At 40.1% G+C, this 24,800-nt stretch overlaps 1 protein-coding gene across 2 annotated transcripts in view; it reads left to right on the forward strand.

The window, feature by feature from the left end:
- cubn (cubilin (intrinsic factor-cobalamin receptor)) overlaps positions 1-24,800 on the forward strand; it is a 184,286-nt gene that overhangs the window by 142,316 nt on the left and 17,170 nt on the right. For both annotated transcript variants that reach the window (XM_042398686.1, XM_042398687.1), the window contains 7 exons: positions 5,044-5,200; positions 5,551-5,700; positions 5,850-6,035; positions 10,746-10,875; positions 11,816-12,033; positions 17,657-17,856; positions 18,755-18,917. In XM_042398686.1, coding sequence (XP_042254620.1) covers positions 5,044-5,200; positions 5,551-5,700; positions 5,850-6,035; positions 10,746-10,875; positions 11,816-12,033; positions 17,657-17,856; positions 18,755-18,917 — 1,204 coding nt within the window. The remainder of the gene's footprint in view (positions 1-5,043; positions 5,201-5,550; positions 5,701-5,849; positions 6,036-10,745; positions 10,876-11,815; positions 12,034-17,656; positions 17,857-18,754; positions 18,918-24,800) is intronic.

The following is a 24,800-nucleotide window of genomic DNA, read 5'->3' on the forward strand; positions in this document are numbered from 1 at the left end:
CCCCTGATCGTGTTTAAATGTTGCCACAATCTGAGAGACAGACTGGTTCATTCTGATACTAAAAAAACATCAAACATTGTCTCCTGGCTGCCTAATCAACCCATAGGTTTTTTTCGTTGTGGAAACTGTGTACAATGTTCTAACTCATCAGACACCAAGTACTTCACACATCCACGTACTGGTAAAAAAATACGTCATTAAATCTTTCATCAATTGCAGTAGCACACACGTTGTTTATATGCTGAAGTTCCCTTGTGGCTTGGTTTATGTTAGACAAACAAAAAGAGCTTTAAAGACTTGCATATCTGAACATAAGACTGCAATACATAAACAAAACATGGACTATGCTATGGCTCGTCATTATGCGCAGGCCAAACATGGCTCTACAGTATCATTAAAGTTCTGGGGAATAGAAAAAATTTCACCCTCTCCTAGAGGTGGTGACATCATCAACTCACTGCTTCACAGAGAGGCATTTTGGATTCCACTCTAAACACGGTGCAGCCCTTTGGCATAAATGAAGAACTGAATTTGTCATGTTTCCTCTGACTTGTCATACTTCATGGATGTTTGCATTTGTACTTAAGGTACTTTTATCTCTGTAACTCTTTAGTAGGGGTTCTGTTTTGTTTTTTCTGCTTTTGTTTCTGATATGGTGTTGTTCCTTTGGCATTGTTGAAGAACTAAGTACGTCACGTTTTTTCTAGTTTGTTACTTTTGTTGGATATTTGTACTTGGATTTGATGTATTTTATTAATTGCAAGTGGTTTGTGCTCTTTTGTGCCTGACATGTGTTGAGAGTGTGGCACTCGGGACACTGACCATGGCAACTCCCACCCCTGGATTCATTATCCAATAGATTTGAAACTCTGTTCAACCTTTTATCTAATTACAACTGCATACCTGGTTCAGGTTGATTACATATGTTGTTTGCCTCATGTCTTTGTCTACCCTGACTCTGATGAAGACACAGTAGTGTCGAAACGTTAGTCTGTTTGCACAATTAAAGGCTGCAAATTAATCACTGTGCACCAGTCCCTTCTGTTTTTCGAAGTCTGCTGTCCTAAACTGAGAAGCACCTGATTCAGCTGCTTTTTGTTGGAAGATGCGTGGAGAACCCGGTTTCTACTGGTCATGAATGATGTTTGCAATTTGGAACAATACAGATTTATGTACAAGGGTCCATGCATGAAGTATAATTCATCTGCAGGTGTTCACATTGTATAATGAAAAATCCCATTTTTGGGTGTTTTCCTAATTTCAGCGTCCTAACAAGTGCGATGAAATTCAGCACACCAGAGAATCAGCTTCTTCTATTATACAGCTTGCACAATGAAAATTGAAAAAGAAAGTCGAAAGCCGGAAACAGAGACAGCTCACCTTCAAAGTAAAAGTTGCATGTTTTAAAGCGTGTTGACTGCAGCAGTCAATTACCTAAAGAGACCTAAACTAAACAAACAAATAGCCTAAATAGTGAACATAATTTATAACTTCTTTTACACACTGAGATTAAATTATATAAAAGGAAGCAGAGTCAGCAGAACCAGCCCCGGAGATTTTCCAAAGTAAACGCACCATGTGTTACCAAGACCAGTGAGCCGCTACATTCCTTTAAGTAAGTCCAACTTTTATGTGTGTTTGTGGTCTTGTGTGCATGATTTTATCAAGGTAACCTCTCCAACCAAACACTGTTTAAATTGTTTACCTGCCTACCAGTGTAGATACGTGTTAGCTTCAGAAGATAACCAACACTAGCAGTGCTAATTGGTTTGTAGGTATAACATAGCTAGCTGTTGTAGCTAACAAATCGCTGTGGTATGCTAATGTTACTTGGTTATTCAGCTGTTTTGCACCTCATTTGGATATTTGCACATCTAAGTCTTTGTGAAATATCTACATTTATGGTACAAATGAGTTAACTGGATCCTCATCAGTCATATATGTAAGGATTAGGGGTGTTTTAACATGCATTTTTGATTTATTAAGCTCACAAATGTGTATATTACCAGCGATGTGTTTGTGCATGCAGCCTTAAGTAAAGAAATGTTCTACTTAATATGATAAATGTCATTTGTTCCTATTTGACAGGTGTGAGACCTCCATTGGCAGGCTGATGCACAAACTTACCCTATGACCACTGTCTCAATGATGGACTCTACTTTCCTTTCTACTTGCAGCTGTTGTTGTTTAACTGTTGTTTTTAACTGGCGGGAGGGGTCCATGCAGGTCCGTGTAACCTCTGTCCAAAGCCGTCTTCAACTTGTTTGACCGGACAGGATAAACAAATATACAATGTATTGTGTGCCCCCTCACGAGAATTAAATGCTCATCCTATTGATTTGCTCTGGCGCCACGTCTGAGCATATATGCACACACTCCAGGTTCATGTTTGGAGTAAACCAGCGTCCTCCTGATAACACAGCTTTGGATGGAGGGCACATGGACTCAAAGGCCGCAGTGCAATTCCTGTGCCTAGTCTGCTGGAAAATAGAGGAAGTCATTTGAGTAGGTGGTCCTTCAATGTGGCTCAGGACACACTGCACCTCTGAATGTGGTCTGAGCGATCAGATCTCAATGCATCCTTAATACTTCATTGGTGTGTTCACACCTGTACTTAGAGCTGTCCACTTGTGATCGGATCATCCAAGATGATTAATGCGAGGTGTAAACAGGGCCTAAAGCCATATTCAGACCAAATAAAGTGGTGCAGCGCACTGCCACAGGGTTGAGCTCTAGAATGTAACTGCTGTGAAACATCAGAAAATAATGTTTTATTGATCTGATTTACCAGCTTTCACGCTACCACCGCTCCTCTCTTCATTCACTCTCTAGCTTGCTTGACCACAGCTGTTCTCTTTCTCTCTCAATCACTGGTGCTCTACGCTCTCTCTCTTTTTCTTTTGTCTTTTTTAAAATGAGTTGGGAAGCTGACAGCAAAGCCTAACTTTACTTTTAACGCTATCAAACGTAGAGAAATGTCCTCCGCTCCTCCTAGTAACATCTTTGTACTCCCTTATGGCAGGGTTTTACAGCTCTGATCAGTCTGATCTCTGGCTGTGACTGGCCACCGCAGCCTTTAGCCATAGTGACATTGGGTTGTGTTTCTCCAAAAGTTGTGTCTGGATCAACTTTCTTACCACTGCTGGTGCAAGCACCACCACAGCCAAAACCCCCGTAACCTAAACGCACTACCATCATTCAAATGAATGGGAGGACTGGCGTTTTCACCGCACCACCTGATTTTGTCTGGATATGGTCTGAGTTTTATTAGTTTCCTTACAGTTTAACCACTGTGAAAGTCTTATATGTAAACATTACTTTTGATGTCAGACACGTATTATAATAACAATCTGAGCATGTCAGTGGCAAAAACAAGCACTGCTAGTGGACGCACCTTGATGTGCGCAATTGCCCTAAAGGATTACACTGCAGCCTTTTTTGTGGCTGCCGGCTGAGACACTCTTGCTCAATACTGGACCAGTTTTAAAAATTGTTGTCCTCATTAGTAACTTAGACACAATATGATGGGAAAATAGGGTCCAGGTTGAAAAATACCCAAGTTTCCCCTTAAAGACTTTGTAATTCTCTTCTTTGTTAAGTACCTATATGGTGAACAGGTCTGTCTGTTTGTAATAAGGTAGGGCTGAGCTCTACCTACACACACACACGCAGAGCAGAGAGGCCACAGTGGACAGGATGAAGAGTTCAGCTGCATTCACACCAAATACAGCAATGCAGCACCTTCCTGTAGGGTTGTGTGGAGGTGTGTAGAGGTGTCGGTGTGTTTATTTTATCCACCATGAAACAATCAGAAAATAACATTTTATTTATCTGATTCACTGCTTTGTTCTCACTACCGCCACTCCCTCTCTCTTTATTCGCTCTCTAGCTCGCTCAACCACCACTGCTCTCTCTGTCTCTCCCACTCTGGTGTCACTGTCTTTCTGACAATGCCAACAAAAAATGAAAATGTATGAGCTTTGTAAAAGTAGAATATATGGCAGAGCTGCTGTTTTGGATTGCATTAGAATACACAGGTGATCCTAATAAAGTGCTTGTTGAGTGTATATATTCATGTATTGTATATGTCTGTACATGTATGTCAATGCACATTGTTTTTGTTCTTATTACTCTGGTTTTATTTTATTCTTTTCTTCTGATGATTTTGTTTATACTTATTTCCCTAATCTTATGTAACCATAAGCAAATGGAACAGAATATTTTCATGTCTATCCATCTCAAGAGAAAACGTCAATAAAACAATAAAAATTTGGTCACAAAAACTACTGTAGCAAAAAATGTGACACAGGCAGACTCACAGGTCAGTCTCTAAACCCTTCGCTCATAGAGACCAAAGATAATTTCATTGTTAAAACTGGGTGGAAACAGTTAAAGAGTTTTTAAAAAATCCAGCATTGCAGAACCAACCCAAAGTGTTTAGGGCAGTCCTTCATATTGGGGTGGTGGCATGCAGTTCACTATGGAGGAGAGTGGGGGGAGAGCATAATTTCTATTTCCATTTCATCAAGGCATGTCCTTGACAAAATGTAAGGGGCAAAGGTTTGTTAGTGACCGTTCTCACTGCTGTTCAAGCAACTACCAAGCATTTAGAAATCCCCAGACTTTGGTAGGTGGAGATCTCCGATGTCTGGTATTGCTTGACTATACAGGTATGGTTGATGAACCAAATTGGCATGAATATAAGACAACACCCTTTTCCAACACCTGTTTTCGGAAAAAGGCATTTTGAAGATACAACATACTTTAAGAGGGCGCATTTGACTCATTTTCACTTGTCATGAATTTGAACTATGCAATAGCTACATTGGCAATAGCTGTGTGTGTGTGTTGTTGTTTTTTCACATAAGGAAACAGTACCAATATAAGGCCGATCCTCAGAACCTATCCTTACTTGTCATATAGTTTGTAACAGGCGATTTGTAAAGCTGCCCAGTAAATCTTTCAGATGTGTACAGCGTGTATCTTTAAGACTTTTTTTTCCATTTGACACCAATTTTAGAATCAGTGTGTATTTTCTTGCAGGTGTGGTCAGGTCAGACCCAAAGTACTGAGGCTCTGCTGTCGACAGGCTGTGGCACGGTGGCTCCAGGCCCCATCATTTCTCCATATAATATAATTACAACACGATTCCAGGCCAATGAAGCCCCTGGCAGAGGTTTCTCAGCATCCTTCAGCACCAGTAAGTATCAGGCAGACAATACAGCTTCATGTTGTTAGTAAGACCATGCTGACTGACTGACTGATTGTAGCAGTGTTTGTATCTGTGATGCAGTGGTATAGAGTAGTAGTTTGTAACTTGTGTATTTTCCAATGTTCAGAATTACTCTTTTCTCACATGGGAGTGCAGTAGACATGTTACCATGATCCTTTTGTGACTGGAAACGTGTGATTTTCTGTGAGCATTTTTCTTTCAATCCCAGCTTCCATAACAGTCTTAACTTGATGATAGGCACTTCAGTGATGGTGTGATGTATGAGGTGGCTTTTCCCAACAAATTATTAGGAAAGTCTGATGTCTTCTGCTCATCAGGGTGTGGCGCAAACTTCACAGCTCCCAGTGGTCGTGTGGTTTCTCCAAACCACCCAGCCAACTACCCTGACAACTCCAACTGCAACTACACAATAGATGCTGGAGAACAGACTTTGGTTGTCCTCACCTTTCAGACCTTCCAAATAGAGGGCAAGTGTTATAGCTTTAGCAAGATATGGACAAATATGGAACTTTTGGACATTATGCCAAAAGTTTGTTTTGCACACTTTGTTGTTTCATTATCAACAATTAGTTATTTGGTAAAGTATATGGCTGTAACCTGTGTGTCTGTTCTCTAGCACACACCACCTGTCTGTATGATGGGCTGAAGATCTACAGCCTGGCAACTAGTGGTCCTCCTATTGCCACTCTGTGTGGCACCAGCATTCCAGGTCCATTCTCCACCTTTGGCCCTATGTTGCTCCATTTCTACTCTGACTCTGTGATCACAGACAGAGGCTTCATGGCAGAATACAGAGCCATTCGTAAGTAAAGAGAATGATGAACAGTTTCTTTATCCCATTAAGCAAAATTAAACCATCAAAAAACAAAGGTCAAATAAATGTATTGTAGCAGAAAGTTAGTTGTGTTTGTGAGTCATGAGCATTAAGGCAAACTATTGAGATGATATTAAATTCAACTGCTACATTCTTAGCAAATGGGGGACAAAAAGAGTACATTTTTTGTATTTGTATTCCCCAATGTATGAAGGATACTTTTACCCAGAAATAAAATACTAAATGGTAGATAATTGAATGTTAAGTATAGCGGCAAGCAGCAATGATCAGGGTCCAAACAGACTGTAAAAAATTGCACAATTTGTCATTTTTAGATCAGAAGACCAGATGCAGATGACTTGAGAGATTAAAGTTGGAGTGCAGGACTTTCCCCTTCTGGCAGTGAGAATAATTACAAAAACACTGTCGACACGTGTTTACGTCATAGGCTGCACTGTAGCCTACTCCGTTGCTCCTGTTATGACTTTAATACGGTGGATAAATTGTTTTGAGCGTCACACAACCCCCGCAAAATGATTCATTTCACTGTCAGAACTTGATCCGTTCGGTCTGATTGATTGATTCTGGGCCAAGCTGTTTTCAAGATAATTGTGAAAATGTAAACTTGATTATTACAACGTAACCTCAAGGCCAATGAGTGTCATTTTATGTGCCTGAGTAGTGGGTGGAATTTGTGGTGTTTCTTGCTCTGAAAGTTTTTACTGCACAAACTCTTAGCAGAGAAAAATAATAATAAAAATGATTTTCCAGGGGTTAACAATAGGCATCCCTCAACTTATTACGACCTCAATAAGCATTTTAAAATATGCCACATGCATGAATTGATAGATTGTTGAAAAGTAGGACTTGGCCACCTGGGGATTCAAACCCTAGCCAGCCATCATATCACTATTGGAGGTCTGTTGACACAGCACTGAATCGTCAGTATGATCACTATGTGAATGGGTAAAATATCATTTCTTGTGTGCAGTATGTGGTGCTGGAGATGACTTATTAGAAACTGTGTATACATTGAGGAACTATGTATGATTTAGGCCTAATTTCCTGTTGCATGTAGGCAATGCCACGCAAAATCTAAAATGGCTGACTTCCTGTTGGGCGAAAAAATTTGAAAAAAATATGCATTATGTCCAGAAATACCCTTAGCAGAGAAAAATAATAATAAAAATGATTTTCCAGGGGTTAACAATAGGCATCCCTCAACTTATTACGACCTCAATAAGCATTTGAAAAAAAAATTTGAAAAAAATATGCATTATGTCCAGAAATACCCTTAGCAGAGAAAAATAATATTAAAAATGATTTTCCAGGGGTTAACAATAGGCATCCCTCAACTTATTACGACCTCAATAAGCATTTTAAAATATGCCACATGCATGAATTGATAGATTGTTGAAAAGTAGGACTTGGCCACCTGGGGATTCAAACCCTAGACCTTTGTGTCCAAAGAGGAGTTGTCTTACTGACTTCACCACTGGGGAGACATGTTTTCACACACCTTCTCACATCTTGAGGCAATGACATCACGTGTGCAAAACTGGGCTATTTTTGTCTATTTAAACTTAAAATGCTTACAATTTTGGTGAAATTAAAAATGTTAAAAAAAAGTGGGACAAGTAGAGATATTGAATATCACAAGCACATAATTTTACATATATGTATTGGTATGACTTTTAAACCACAAGAGTTAACAACAGATGGGCAGAAACAAGCAACAACCTCTGGGGCTAAAAAATGAAGCCAACGCACAAGTGCCTTAAACCTGTATTCTCTCTAATGGCCCTAGCACCTCATTCTCTCTAATGGCCCTAGCACCTCAAAAATGCGTTTGAATCGAGTGAAAAGAATAATATTAAAGCTGCAAGCAGTGAGGAGCAGGCCTGCACGTTTTAGATGGAGAGGCAGCCATCATATCACTATTGGAGGTCTGTTGACACAGCACTGAATCGTCAGTATGATCACTATGTGAATGGGTAAAATATCATTTCTTGTGTGCAGTATGTGGTGCTGGAGATGACTTATTAGAAACTGTGTATACATTGAGGAACTATGTATGATTTAGGCCTAATTTCCTGTTGCATGTAGGCAATGCCACGCAAAATCTAAAATGGCTGACTTCCTGTTGGGTGAAAAAATTTGAAAAAAATATGCATTATGTCCAGAATGATGAGAACAATGATTCCACTGAATTTCATGAACATCAAAGCATCCCAACATGGCGCTGCTTTTGGCTGCACTATGGAGCCAGCTGGCCATGCCCGAGCCCAGTCAAGTACAGACTTTGCAAATTTTGCTTGTTCTGACGTGTGTGCCTATTTTCGTGAGATTTTGAGCATCCCAAGCCCCTCAAAAATGCAATGGTGTACTAGAATAATAATAATAATTAAAGCTGCAAGCAGCGATGAATGGGCCCTCGTACCTCTCATGCATCAGAGGAAGTGACAGCCAGTTGTCAACAACAGTTGACATGGCTCTGAATTTTCAGAGTTATCAACACTGTGTGAATGGGTAAAATATTATTTCAAATGTGAAGTATGTGGCACTGGAGATGACATAATACTGGAAATTGTGTATATATTTGATGAACTATGTTCAACTATGCAGCAATACCAGAGGGCAACTGACATGGATATACATTTTCATGAATATTGGATGTTACATGCAGGAGATAACTATTACTTCCAGTGTCCACTACGTGGTGCTAGAGAACACCCACTTATTAACGTCATGTTGCTGTATATCACTTATAGACCACATCATGTAAATTTCATGTAGATCGGATGTTGTTTGTCACATACAGCTAACTTAATGTTGCCAGTAGGTGGTGCTATGACTACAACTCAATATTGACATGTAGATGTCTTCAGACTGAGACTCTTATCAAGCATGAGAAATCTGGGGCCAATTAGATGATGTTCATTTGAGTTACAACAGCTTCCTCTTTCATAGTGAAACATCGAAATTCGCCACAGCAACACTGTTCCATGAAAACTCAAAAGCTTTGCAATTTCGCAAACCAAATTCGAAGTTGCCTGGTCCAATTCTCTAGGAGGAGTTTGTTGAGGTGCAACACCTGAATATTGCAAAAAACTGAATTCAAACATAGGTGCAAAGTTTTGTGAGTTTTTGCACATCTTAAAGGGTACAAACATAAAATGAAAAGTGATGTATGAAATCCAAAATGGCTGACTTCCTAGTAGGCGAAAAAATTTGAAAAAATATGCTTTACGTCGAGAATGAAGAGAGCATTTCAAGAACATCAAAGAAACTTTGTTCCACAATGGCCGTGCATTAGGGAGCGCTATTGAGCCTGTTGACCATACCCGAGCCCAATCACTACAGAACTTTGCAATTCTCACTAGTTCTGATGTGTGTGCCAATTTTCATGACTTTTCAATCTTCCAAAGACTCTCAAAAATGCAGCTGCATACTGTAATAATAATAAAGTAAATCCATGTATACATCTAACAGATCAGTAACCAGATTTCTCTCCTATCGCCAACCTTATTTTGTGTGTGGCTCACTGATTTTAACTGTATTAGTGGTAGAAGATGCTGTTTGCTGGCTTCTTTTTTCAAAGGGTGTGTGTGTGTGTGCGCGCGTGTTGGAGAAGGCGGACAGCACTGTGATAAGTAGACAGCAAGAGCAAGTAGACAGACTGAGTGGAACTCATCCTCACAGTGTGAAAGAGTGTGAAATTAACAAAGTCAAATGTTCAGCAGTGGAAACTGACTTTCCATTAGAAAGAGTGTATGTTTATGATGTCAATCAAATTTTTACCTTTGGGATTTCTAAATGTAACCCACGCATGCTGGAGCCTCTCTACACACCCTGGGACTGCGTTGTTTCTTGGTGCATAATGGGGTGATGGGGTGAATTCTGGATTGTAGTTGAGACCTGGCAGCACTTTATTGGCTCACAATGACAGCTTTCATCTCTGTTGCTGGTCCACTATACTGGCTGGCTCCATAACCTTACAAAGTAGTGAAAGTAAACATTTTTTAGAAAATATGTTCTAGTGCCAAAATAAATAATGCAAAATACTAATCTAACTCTGAAAATAACAAATTACTGTATGTTTAAATTAACATATATGTTGAGAGGTACTCTCAACATATAATTTAATGTGAAAATAAATTAAATTATATAACAAGATGGATAGCAGACAACTGAAAAGCTAATTCTTCACCCTGCACTATTTCCACTGAATGGGTGCTCTACTTGTACACAGCAAGCTCGCCAACATCACAGCCAATATTTTCATGCAAAACACAAACGCTCACTTATCAAACTCATGCTAAAGTGTAAGTTAACATCTTAAGTAACACAATAGTTGAACAGATTGACCGGATGGGTGTTTTTAGTTCAGTTATCTTAGGACGATGTAGGCTGCCATTAACACCGCTTACCTTATCAAGAAGTGAAAGTAAACTTTAAAAAAATGGTGTCCCATACAGAATGAATATCACAACTATCATGTCCTGTAAGGAAGATGCAAGGATAATTGCTGAATTCTCAGGGGAATAGACAGTACAACAGAGACACCCAGTGGTTTATTTCGGCTACTGCCTTACGTCAATAATGTGGTATACCTTAATACCATCATACACCCAAGCTTAATATCTATATAGCTATACTGTTCATGTAAAAATACTCTTTGTGTTTGTGTATTTACAGCATGTGGTGGATTCTTTAACAACTCAGTGGGTACAGTGAGCAGTCCGGCACTCTCCATGACCAACTACCACCACAACATCAATTGTACCTATCACATCATGGTGCAAGCAGACAGAGTTGTGGATCTCAAGTAAGACTGCACTGAGTGGAGTAATTGGACTACAGGAATAGAATGTCGGGACTGAATTTGTATTTGAGACATACCTTTTCAATTGCTGAGCAAAGGAACTGTTACATTTGTGTCACACAATACTTACTTTCAGTTAGTCAATATTGCTCTTAATGGGCAAGCCAATATAGGGTCTTAATGTTTTAATGACATAATTAATCTTTAACTCCTCATGTCACACTAGCATTCATAAACTACAAACTACACTGGTATTAAAAGAGTACTCAACTGCTTTTGGCATTTCACATCTAAAACATTATTAGATTTCCAATTCTTTAAAAAGGAAACTGATGTAGCAGAGGTAGCAATATTGTCTTTTTTATTCCCACACATTCTACTTTGTCAAAACCTGGTGTCTACAGTTCCCACATTGCAACTTGACAGCTGACATTTGGGTCAGAGACTCAGGTTTGTTATGCTAGTACCAGCTAATGTAACCTTGAGCCACAGTCTCAAACAGAGATGAGAAGTGGGCTAAAGAGGTCTGATAATGAATTTCCTTTTAATAAGTCAATGAGCAAAGTAAAGAGAAAAAAGGAGGGCAGAGAGAGCAAGAGAGAGGACAAAATGAGTGAAATTATTACTCTTATAATAGGTCATTATTTTCTTATTTCTGTTCATGTTAAATAATCAAATCTAAATAAATGCACCCTTGTTTGTTACTTATGTATGACAAACCATATTTTTAAACGTGTTTTCATGAAATAAGAACAGAGACATTCTTGACAAAATTAAAGCCCAGCTTTGGTTGGATCAAGGTTGTACTGGACAGGTTCCATGAGGCTACAGTACAATCTGGTTGATGTACTTGGATGCTTTCAGTAATTTGTAACTATTTGACCTTTATGCAGTTTAGTTTGGTTTGGTTTCAGCCCTTTGTGTTCTTTTTCTCTCTCCACAGGTTTAACACCTTCCACCTGGAGGCATCTTCTTCTTGTCGCTATGACTACGTGGCGGTGTATGATGGGCAGGACACTTTGGCACCTTTGCTGGGAATATTCTGTGGCGCCATGCTCCCACCCAATCTGCGCTCCTCCTCGAACCAGCTCTTCATCGTCTTTAGGACAGATGCTACAGTGAATGGGATCGGCTGGAGGGCTACTTACAGTGAGACACTTGGTAGGTCAATGTTACTGTATTTGTGAGCCAGGTGAGGATAGAGTGGCTATTTCCATGTAGCAGCTCAAGTGCTTGCATTACTTACAACAACTCTGAGTCTAATGGCAAGCAAATGCAAGATAGATGTATAGGCTTAGCACTTAATTATCAAAAGCTTTTATTAAAGCTACAGTGGCATTTAGCTGTTTGTCGCTTGCAAACAGTATAAGTGCACATACAGCAACAGTGCCAGTTACATAGCCAGATTAACTGACAAGGGAGCCCAAGGAAAAAAATAGTTGTGGGCACCTATTGACCTGTTTTTTGTGGTAGTTTGGTTGTGTACAACTGTATGTAGAAATGTTTATCATGTAAATTTTGGTATACACAAAAGGTAATTATGCAGGATCCACCATTTGATAGTCATTTGATATTGCACCATTGTTATGTATCTTTCCTAACAAAGACTGATTGCAGTTAGATTTGTTATCTGGCCACCGGAAACGCATATATTTGGCAAAGTGTAAGTAAAACTGCATTAAATTGCATCAGCCAAGGAATTTCTGTTACTATGTGACAGACAACAAAGTTTGTTAAATCTTTAATCTGGATTTTATGCAAGACACTTGAAATGCCAAGTGTAGATGGGACAGAACTAACACCAATACAGCATTAATCAGCTTACACTAACAGCAATTGCTAGTCTATGTAGCCATATTTTGTTAAAGATCCGATGATTAAAAACATAGTGAGCATTTATATAGACACTACAACACTTTTTTGCATTAAACATAGTAAATAATGTGAATTCAAACTAGTTAAAGTCACTGTTTTCAAACACATATCAAAACAGCCTATTTCATACTAAAAATATATCTTTTGGATGGAGCACCTTTTTATACATAAAACATTATGCGGAAAGCTTTTAAAAGAGTACTTTGATGCAGTCCAATATTGAAGGAAGGCTGTATACTGTGCCCATCTGCTCGTGGCAAATGCTCCTTTAATTAATACAATCTCACCAATATTTATGCACCAGTATTTATGAATAATTAAGAAAAAACAATATCATCATCATATCAAAGCAAATACTGGAACACTCAATACTTTGAAGAAGCATTTAACAGTAGTAGATATTGTTTGATAATACATCTTGTTATCTGGGGACATAGGGTGTTTCTGTTCTTTCGAACATTGGACACCCTCACCCAAGAGATCCAACCACGGTTGATCAGGTCCCACTTTGTGTCTGAGCAGCAGTCTGCCATGGGTCATTACATTTGCTCCATAACCTTGCTGGCTTCAGGGAACTTCCACTGTTTCCCAAGGTCAGCCATTACTTGACAATCCTTAGCTGTCACCAGGATGTCAGCCTGCAACCCCTGTCTTAACAAATGCTACCGTTGCTCTAGTGGAGTGGTGGTGCTTACACTGGGAGATGGCTCCACAGATTGTGCTACCCATTGTCCTCAAAACCTGGTCATGGTGCCAGGATGCCTTTCTACCAGGGCCTTTAAACAACCCAGATCCAGAATCCAGAAACCCTCTTCTTTGAAACAAGAAGAGGGTTGATTTGATTTTGACTCAGAACTGATCCACAGATAATCTGACTGTTACCCCCCTACATCTGTCTGACAACTTCTTTATTCAATTCACAATCACCTTACCAAAACATCCCCATGTTACTCCACAAATTGTCTCCTTCCACCACAACATTTGGTCCCTCACACTGACTCAACTTTCAAATAAGGTCTTGGCTACCATGCCTCCTAATAATGAATTTTCCTCACTACCAGTCAGTGAGCTACAGACACACTCTGTTCCTCAACAGCCACCTCTTCACAGTCTCTGCCCTCTAACATCCAAACCTGCTTGCATCACCCCCCCCCAGTCCATGGCTCACTGAAGTTATCAGAGATCAAAGGGTGGAACTCAGGAGAAGCAGGGAGAAAATGGTGTAAATCCAGAGTCTACTGACCCCAGTGACTATCAGGGTCTCCAAAACTGCTAAGACCACTCACTATCAGAACAAGATCTGTGGCGCCACAGAGGCGCGTAAAATGTTCTCTGCTTTTAACTCACTCCTCAATCTGCCTCCTCCTCTGCCCTCCACTCTGCTCACTGCAGACATGTTTGCCTCATTTTTTACTGATAAGGTCTTTGCTATCAGTAAGCAGTTCTCTGTGCTTGACCAACTCAGTCTGCAGCTGCCAGCTAACAGGGCCACACTGCTCATTCTCCCCTCGGACCGAAGAAGTCTCCAAACTTCTGCTGGTCTCTCGTCCCACTACCTTTCCACTGGACCCAATACCGTCCAACCTTCTATAGACCATTTCCCCCGCACTTAACCCCGAAGTCACACACATAATAAACTCCTCACTTACAAAAGGTGTTTCCCCACCTCATTTAAGCAAGCTTGAGTCACCCCACTGCTCAAAAAACCTAAATCAACCCAACCCAAGTTAAAAACTACAGACTGGTTTCACTCCTGCTCTTGCTATCAAAAATAATTGACCGCACAGTCTTTTACTAAGTCTCTGAATTCCTTTCTGATAACAACCTGTACGACCCAAATCAGTCTGGCTTTAAGCGGGGGCACTACACCAAGACTGCACTCCTATCGGTTATGGAATCACTGCGCTCAGCTAGAGCTGCTGGTCAGTCCTCAGCCCTTTTGCTGCTAGACCTGTTTGTTGCCGTATATCCAGTTAACCACCAAATCCTCCCCTCCACACTCACTGAGTTTGGTATCTCAGGATCTGCCCTCCACTGGTTCATGTCCTACCTCTCAGAGAGATATTTTAGAGTATCTTGGAGGGGAGAAATGTCCAAACTGGACAGCTTGTCCACAGGGGTTCCTCAAGGGTCAGTGCTTGGTCCCCTTCTTTTCTCAATATACACTTAGCGCAATCATCCGCTCCCATGGTTTCTCATACCATTGCTATGCTGACGATACCCAGTTGCACCTGTCGTTCCCGCCAGAAGACCACACAGTCTTGGCTTGGATCTCATCATGCCTTGCCAATATATCAGCATGGATGAAAGAATGCCACCTTCAACTCAACCTCTCTTAGACCAAGCTCCGCGTCTTCCCAGCCACTCCCTATATACAGCAGAACATCAGCATCCAGCTCAAATCAACCCAACTCATGCCCACAAAGTCTGCCCGTAACTTGGGTGTCATGATCAATGACCAGCTAACCTTTAAGGTTCATATGGCCACAATCGCTTGGTCGTGTTGGTTTGCCCTGTACAACATCAGGAAGATCAGACCCTACCTGTCTGAGCATGTAGCACAACTCCTAGTACAGGCTCTTGTAATATCATGCATTGGCTACTGCAACCCCTTACTGGCAGGCCTCCTCGCATGTATGTTCAAACTTCTGCAGATGATCCAGAAAGTGGCGGTACATCTGGCCTTCAACCTGCCCAAAACAGCACGTCACCCCACTGTCAATATCCCTCCACTGGCTCCCAGTTGCTGCCCGCCTCAAATTCAAAACCCTGACACTCACTTACAAAACAGCAACTAAAACAGCTCCTACCTACCTCTGCCAATGAAAGGCACCTGGTACCACCACCACAACAGGGCCCTATGTCGCTAGCTAGACTCTTCTCTTCTGTAGTTCCCTGGTGGTGGAACGGGTTACCAAACTCTGTTTCATCTGCAGAGTCCCTCTCAATCTTTAAGAAAAGGCTAATGACCCAGCTCTTTCACAAACACCTCTACACTGGATGGACTGAAGGTAGAGGAAAAAACAAAAATACAATAAAAATTTTTTTTTTAAATCTGCTTCTATACAATCTATGCACTCTATGCATTGCCTCTGTGCACCGCCTGTTGGCATCTACGTCCTATCAGACTCAAACTTAGCTTTATGGCACTTACTCATGTTGTTCTCTCCTGACTAGATCCCTACTTGTGTTCTATCGGCTCTCAGATGTACGTCACTTTGGATAAAAGCATCTGCTAAATGAAATTGTAAAATTGTAAATTGTAAGGGCTGGTATTTCAATCTTCCCCAAGCAGAGCTTGGAAGGACGTTGCACACTGACCAAATCAGGAACTTTAGGCAGTGTGGCTCAGCCTGCTGAAACTAATACCCCTTTCTGGCTTGGGAGCTCAGCCGTCAGAAAAAAAGTGATCATCAGCACAGGGATGGAAAGATTTGACACAAAAAACAGCTCATAGAAATGCTGAAACATCTCAACACAGAGATGACTGAATCTGAGCTGACTGACAAAACTACAACTCAGCTAACAGCTTCAGAGACAGGTTTTAGCTGCTTGTGGTAGACGAATATCCATCACTGTCCATGCATGTTCACTGTGTTCACATTCACATGTTCCTAGCATCGTATTTGTTACGTGGCTCTCTGATTGCTGGTGTACATGAAAACAAGAGACAGTCAGTTGAGTCCTGCAGGTTGTTCTCTCTCTCCACACCAACAGCAGCTCACGGGGGGGTGTCGCCATATACCGGTATTGACAATAACCTTGATATTTAAAAAATGAAATATTGATATCATTTTAGTAATACACACGTTAATATTGTGTAAATAATCCAGCACCTCTTAAATCATTTCCGTTTCTTTCCATTCTCACTTCCAATGCCTCACCCACCCACCCACACACACACACATACACATACACCTTGTGAATCTTTTGTTTATCAGTTCATCTAGTTTTGTACAGTTATGGTTATAGACTCTCTCACCACCTCCCTACACTTGTAGTTTGAGTGTAGGGAGGTGCCAGAAAAGAGACAAAACACACAATAAACAAAGTTAAAGATGAATTTGATTGTGAAATAAACTGATAGATAGATTTTCGATAGATATCACGATAATATTGTTATCATCAATACTTGGCCATGATAATCGTGTAGTGAAAATCTGATACTGTTACAGCCCTAAGCTAACGTGTCCCAATGAAATGCCTGCAGCCTTTTTTGTTTCATTTGTTTGTTTTTCTTTGGACATCTTAATCTTAGTATCTTAGTATTCAGTTTATATTTAGCAAAATTATTAATCTGTAAATCTGCAAGGCACCTGTTGACTTTTAATCTGAATGATTGAAATGATTTTGATATAATATAATATAATATAATATAATATAATATAATATAATATAATATAATATAATATAATATAATATCATATCATATAATATCATATAATATCATATAATAAAATAAAATAATTGCACCCTGGGTGGCTCAGGGTCCCTCTCTCTCTCTCAATCCAACTGGTCAAGACAGATGGCTGCCCACCTTAAGTGAGGTTCTGTGCGGGTTTCTGTGCAAGTTTATTCCCATTAAAGTTTTTTCTGTACCGTCGTTGCCAATAAAAGTGACTTGACTTGACTTCTTGCTTATGTTTTGTACTTGTGGGTGCTCAGTCTCAACTGAGCATATTGTATATTAACTTTATTTATAATTGTTTCCTTGAACAAAAATTCAACTTCCAACAACACGCATTATGCCTCTGTCTGTATATTAGTGGTACTGTTCATGTGCACATTTGTACTTTGAACATGTCAGATGACATTAATTTCCTACTTGGAAAAGCTAGTCTGCAGTTGTCTATGATATAACATGATAATATAAAATTTAAGTAGTTTTTTATTTCTGAATTGCCTGTAGGTCCGGCACAGGGATGTGGTGGCTACCTGTCCATGCCTATGGGCATGTTTAGTTCTCCAGATCCAAACCTGGATGGGCACTATGAGCCCAGGGTGGACTGCCTATGGACCATTGAGATGCCGGTCAACAAGGCTATCAACCTGACCTTCAGCTCCTTTGAGCTTGAGAGCTCCTCTTCTTGCCACTATGACTATGTCAAAGTAAGAGCTCTACTAAAATATTAATGGCAAATAGTACTTTTTTTATTTGAAAATTTTATCTGACCATTGTATATATATATCTATATATCATTTGTTGATTGCTAGTGTGAACTAATAATAACTCTCAATCATTTTGATATATATTACCTTATAAACATAGCAAAAAAAGTAAGGAAATTTGTGTTTGGTAGATTATTTCTTTGTTGTAACAATGCTTCTTGGCAATAAATCTTGAACCGTTGGAAAGCCTGTTTATTACCCTTTTACATGGTGCCACATTTGTTAAATGAAAAATTTGCCAAATCTTGCAAATTTTTCATGTGCATTGTTCATCCCACAAATGCATGTTCCTTATAAATGTGGCACCATTTAAAAGGGAAATAAACAGGCTTTCCAACGGTATAAGATTTACTGCCAAGAAACACTGTTACAACAAAGAAATAATCTACCAAACACAAATTTCCTTACTTTTTGCACTATGTTTATGAACTTCAGTTGTGACTGCATTTGTGCTGCACATGACGCATATCTACAATTGATGATGTGTATAAAGTGTAGTAATAACACTTAACACTTTGCTTTGTATTTCATATTATGTGTACTATATGTTTTTTTGCCTTGTACTGTTTGTTATTGTGTTGTTATATGTTTTAATTGTGACCTGCCTAAGGGCCTGCAGATGAAAATTAGCTATAAGCTAACTCTGGTGCAGTACATCAGATGGTAACATTTATGTTAACACTGTACATGGTTCCAATAAATAAACTGTCAGATATATCCTAATATGTCCTAAAAGATATATCCTAATATGTCCTAAAACAGGACAATATGACTGAAAATAATACTATGACAAAATGGATTTGCTTTTTTTGATGTCTTGTATGTGTATCTCTATCAGGTATATGATGGTGACAACATTAACTTCCCTCTGGTTGGGACATTCTGTGGAAACTCCATCCCTGCTTATTTTCTATCAAGTGGAAACTTCCTTACTGTTCACTTTGTCACTGATGGCTCAGTACAGAGACGAGGATTCAATGCCACATACAAAGCTGTGCCATGTAAGCACTTTCTACTCTCTCTCACTTGCGCTGTACTCTTTCCTGCACTGTGCTCTGCTTACTAAATAACAACTCAGTCTCACATAAAAATGTTGGTCCACAGTGCAAAACATAGTAGTTTCACAATAACAGCTCTAAAATTGTGAGATGCCTGTTTTTTGTCTGTGTGTCTGTCTGCAAAAACAAACTAAATGGCTGCCAGTCCTTTTATTGTCAATGGAAAATGCAGTATTTTAAAATAGTTTCAACATTTCCTCACTGTCACTGTGTTAAGATTTTCTTTTGATGATATCTTTAACATATCTCAACACAAAAACACAAAAGTGTCATTGATAATTCAGCATATGATAGGTTAATGTTATGGCCAGAAATAGTGCTGTACCTGGCACCAGATCAGTTGGTTAATGCAGACTTTCAAAAGTATGTTACCATAGAAACCGCTCTGAGATCAATTTCAATTGCAGGAAAGTTAGCCATTAATCTACTGCAGATGTTAACATATTGGTAAGCATTCAGGAGCCAGTTTAATACACGCATGATGTGGCTTAACAAAGACTTTGAATACATAATAAACAAGCTCCATAGCTCAATAAGCCTTTTCACTAACAAAGACCACGCCATTTGAACAGTAAAAAATAGTTTAAATTGGATTGTCAAGAGAGTTCAGGTTTGGATGAAGATAATGTATGGTGGGCTGATTGGGGGTCAAGGAGAGGGATGAAAGGGGGTCGATTGATGGGGGATGAGCCGAAGGTCAGTCCGGGTCGTGTACGGTGGGATGATGGGGTCGAGGAGAGGGATGGAGGGGGTTGATGGCATGGGGATGACTGGGGACCAAATGGAATCACAATGAGGCTGGAACATCTAGGAACCCAGGGGTTGAGACTAAGGGTGGGGGGCATGTCTTGATGAGCTTTCTGCTTCATCAAGTTAACGTCAGTGGACTAAGTGAGAATGGGCTCTTTGAATGTCACTGAGGTAGGTATGGAAGCTTGGGAAGATCAGCGGTCGAGAATTTTATTTATTTAATTTTAACGTGTGGTCTGGGATTTCTTATGTGGAAGCGGTTGAAGCAGCTCCGGTGCGGAAGGATTGTCCAGAGTATGGTTAGGAACGTAGACTGACTTTGTCAATGTGGGGAGACAGGCTGCTTGTGTGGAAACTTTGGTAATGGGCCAGGAAGTCTAAAGTAAGGGCCAAATGTTTGGCATAAGATGTGGTTCGGACTTACAGACTTTTAGATAGCATGCCGAAGTGTGAGTGGAACAAGGCTAGATATGGTGCCCCTGAGAACAGTTTTATGGAGATGTTAATTCAGCTGGCGTAGACATGTATGGTGGAAGATTTAATCTTGAGAATGGAATGGGCGAACGTGGTGAAGCAGGAGAGGGTCAGGACGTTGAGTGAGGGGAACAAAAGACCATTGGAGGCATTGAAGCTGAAAATGGAGGGACCAGCTTTCGGGTGGGAATCTGAATCTGGTGCCAAGGATTTAAATTTCTAGTTTATTATGGTCGACGACAATTTAGTAGGCTGTATGAACGAGGATGACTGGAAGACCACTCATGCCCCCAAAGAAGGACTGCGATGATGACGTGGTACGGTTCATAGAGAGCAGAGGGGGGGAGGGTGGGGACCGGTCAGGTGGCTGATCGGAGGTGAACCACCTACGGCTGCGTCCAGGCACGGCAAGATGGCGCAGGATTGGGTAATGAGGTTGTCTCGGAAAGCACTTGGGAGCGTCCAAGGACGAGGGGGTAGGATGAGAGCTGGGAGGTTCATAAAGGGCTGGATGAAGGTCAGATACAGATGGATGAAGGAGGGTTGACAAGTGGCATGAAGAACGGTGGAGTGGAGGGATGCAGGAGTGACAAGGACTAGTTGGAAACCGCAGATGAACCAAGAATAAGAAAACAGATAAAACTGATGATTGGGATGGTCAGTCGGAGCATAGTTTAGGGCATGTAATATGTATGGGCGTTTGAGATATTGGTGTGAACGTAAACTGTGTGTGGAGGCGGTGTAGAGGAGGGTCAAGGGGTGGGATAAAGGAGGGTCAACAACTGGGTTGAAGCCGTAGGTGAACCAAGAATGAGAAAACAGACAAACCAGCAATCAGAATGGTCAGTCAGAGCATAGTTGAGAGCATGTGGTGTTTATGGGTGTTTGAGATATCAGTGCGGTCGCAAACCGTGCATGGTGGTGGGATAAAGGAGGGTCGAGGGGTGGGATGAAGGAGGTTTGAAGACTGGGTGGAAAATGTGATAGAACCAAGGGTGGGAAGTGGATGACATGGCAGTCGGGATGGTCCACCAGCGCATAGTGTAGGACATTTAATGTCTATGGGTGTTTGAGGTGATGGCGTGATCATAGACAGTGTTCAGTCGTGGGATGAAGGAGGGTCAGCGGAGGCCAGAGTGAAAGTTCTGGTATATAATGTATAAAACGAAGCTTTTTGTTTGTTGTTTTTTTTTCTTTTTTAGTGGAAACATTGATCAAAATGAGTCACCTTCAGAGATGACAATACAATCTAGGGCATTACTACAGGCTTGGAGGAAGGCCTGAAGTGCTTGGGTTAGGGTTAGGGCTAGGGCTGAAAAGACCAATCCACTCTCATTCATGCATAGGCTACTATTTATACAACCCTGGAGATTTTTTGTATTTTTATGATTTGTGGTTTTGGCATTTTATGCCAGCATGACATAGCCCAGTCAATCAGAATCTGTTGTATTATTATTATTATTATTATTATTATTATTATTATTATTATTATTAAGTAATATTAAAATTAAATTGAAATTTTAAAATCTATTTATACAGTGGAATAGTAATAGTTTTGAAATGGGATATAAAACTTGAAATGGTAAATGGACTGTACTTGCATAGCGCCTTTCTAGTCTTCCGACCACTCAAAGCGCTTTTTATACTTTGAATCACATTAACCCATTCGCACACATTCATACGCTGAATGGGTACAGGGGCTACCATGCAATGTCCCAACCTGCCCATCAGAGGAAATCTAATCATTCACACACTGATGGCACAGCCATCAGGAGCAATTTTGAGGTTAAGAATCTTGCCCAAATACACATCGACATGCGGACTGGAGGAGCCGGGAATCAAACCGCCGATCATCCAATTAGTGGACAACCCACTCTACCTCCTGAGCCACAGGAAATATTGATTGTACAAAAGAAATATAGACTGTGCTATAGGCAAAGAAATGAAGTGTATGAAATATATGAAGGTGACAAGCAAAAGTTACAATTAACAATTTTACAATTTCATGTAGCAGACGCTTTTATCCAAGGTGACATACATCTGAGCGCTAATACAACTCAAGTAAGTATCTAGTTAGGAGAGAACAATATGAGTAAGTGCCATAAAGCTAAGTTTGAGTCCAAAAGGATGTAGGTGCCAACAGGCAGTGCACAGAGGCAATGCATAGAGTACATAGAATGCATAGGAGCAGATTTTTTTTCTTCAGTCCTTCAAGTGCAGAGGCAATCGTGAAAGAACTAGGTCTTTAGTCTTTTCTTAAAGATTGAGAGGGACAGATCAAAGAGAGTTTGGTAACTTGTTCCACTACCAGGGAACTAAAGAAGAGAAGTCTGGCTAGTGACTTAGGGCCCTGTTGTGGTTGGTGATTATGAAAATAAAATGCACATTTTTTGCTAGAAAGGTTATCAAAATGCATTTTAATGCTGAAATTATCATGAAATATTGCATTTTCCACAGAGAACAAAAGGACTGTCAGCCATTTTGCTTGTTTTTGCAGACAGAAACTTGACAGTCATGTGATGTGGATGCAGGCTAATAGAAAAGAATCACCCAAAAAAATGTAGGCATCTCACAATTCTAGAGCAGTTATTGTGAAACTAACACATTTTATGCCGAAATTATTGGTACCCTTGCATTTTATTAAATAATGCACCATTCACCCTGACCAGTGTTGAAAATTAAAGATATTTCATTATCAATGCATGTCTATGTCTGGTTTGCAGTAGAACAAAACAAAGAAGTTGTGAAAATAACAGAACTCATGCTTATTCTACAAAGACATCCTAAAATAGCCCGGACAAAATTATTGGTACCCTTTAGGAGTTGTAAGAAATAATTGATTTGTACACATACTATTGTGTTTTAATTAGTACCACTACAGAGTGGTCTGAAGACATTAGAAAAAAGGTAATAGTCAAGCATGTCAACGCAAAGGCTACAAGACAATCTCCAAAGAGCTTGATGTTCCTGTTACCACTGTTGCCAATATTATTAAGAAGTTTAAGACTCTGGAACTGTAGCCAACATCTCTGGGCGTGTTTGCAAGAGGAAAATTGGCCCAAGATTGAACAGAAGGATTGCTTGAATGGTTGAGAAAACTTCAATACAGATCCAAACTGATCTTCAAGTTTAATGTGCAATACTTTCAAGTTGCACCATCCGTCGCTGTCTGAATGAAATTGGCTTCATGGCAGAAGACCCAGGAACATCCCACTTCTAAGAGGGAGACACAAAAAAGCCAGATTGTATTTGACAAGCCACAGTCCTTTGGGGAGAAAGTGCTTTGGACAGGTGAAACAAAATTAGAGCTTTTTGGTAAATCACACCAACCCAATGTTTAAAGAAGAAAAAATTAAGCCTTCAAAGAAAAGAACCCCATGCCTACTGTGAAACAGGAGGGGGAGGAGGACTATCAAGTCATTTTAGAGTGAAGCATTATACCCCAGTATCAGAAAGCTGTGTCTTAGTTGCAGGTCATGGATCTTCCAGCAGGATAATGACCCCAAACTTACCCCAAAAAGCACCCAAGAGTGGATGAGAAGAAAACATCGGACTATTCTGAAGTGGCCTGCTTTGAGTCCTGATCTGAATCCCATTGAATATCTGTGGAAAGAACTGAAACCTGCAGTTGGGAGACAGCACCCATCAAAGCTGAGAGAGGTGGAGCAGTTTGCTCAAGGAGAGTGGGCCAATCTATTGGTCGAGAAGTGTAGAAACCTTATTCAGTTACAGAAAAGCACTTGACTGCAGTTATTGCCTTGAAAGGCTGTGCTACAAAATAATAAATTAAGGATATTAATATTTTTGGCCATGCCATTTTCATTTGTTTTATTGTATTAAAATAATATGTTAAGTTGTAAATCAAAAGCAAAGTTTCAGTTATATTCAATGTGAAATAAAGAATGATGGATACCATATACTTCTGTCAGTTTCAACTTAATATAGAGAAAATTTTGTTTTTTTAAAAAAGGTGGAATGGTACCAATATTTTCGGCCATGTCTGTATTACACATTTTGGTATGAGACTGGGTTGTATATAAGGCTGTAGTTGGGTTTTTCCATGGGCCCGTGTTGGTCTGTTTTAGCCGAGCCATGCCAAGCCACGCTGTGATGAAATGCATTTTGAATTGAATGAATTCAAAATGCAATGAATTTTTTTCATGAAGACACCACACTGAAACACTTACTGGATAACAAAGGTCAGATTCATGTTTCATCAAGCTTTTTGGTTTTACAATGGAAAACAGTTTATTTCTTTAAAATATTTTAAATACACCATCAGGGAGACAACCATTTAACTGTGAAAATAAACCTTGTCAGAAAACAGAGGGATGAAGAGGACAATGGGTGACCTGTAAACTGAGAAAAGCCTTTTTTGGCCTTCAAGCCATACTTTCTTGTTAGATTGCAGAACAGACATGGACCCTGTTTTCATGGAGGCCTAACTACCATTGCTCTAGCAGTTTGTAATTATCCTGATCTTGGAACTTGCTTTGCCTATCTGTGCTTGGTCTCCAGTGCAGAATTCACCATGCACAGGTAGGGGGAGAGGTGCAAACAGGTAGGAGGTTAATTTAAATGAGGCAGCACAAAGAGAGCTGT

The sequence above is a fragment of the Thunnus maccoyii genome, chromosome 21 (assembly GCF_910596095.1).
Source record: "Thunnus maccoyii chromosome 21, fThuMac1.1, whole genome shotgun sequence".
Classification (NCBI taxonomy): domain Eukaryota; kingdom Metazoa; phylum Chordata; class Actinopteri; order Scombriformes; family Scombridae; genus Thunnus; species Thunnus maccoyii.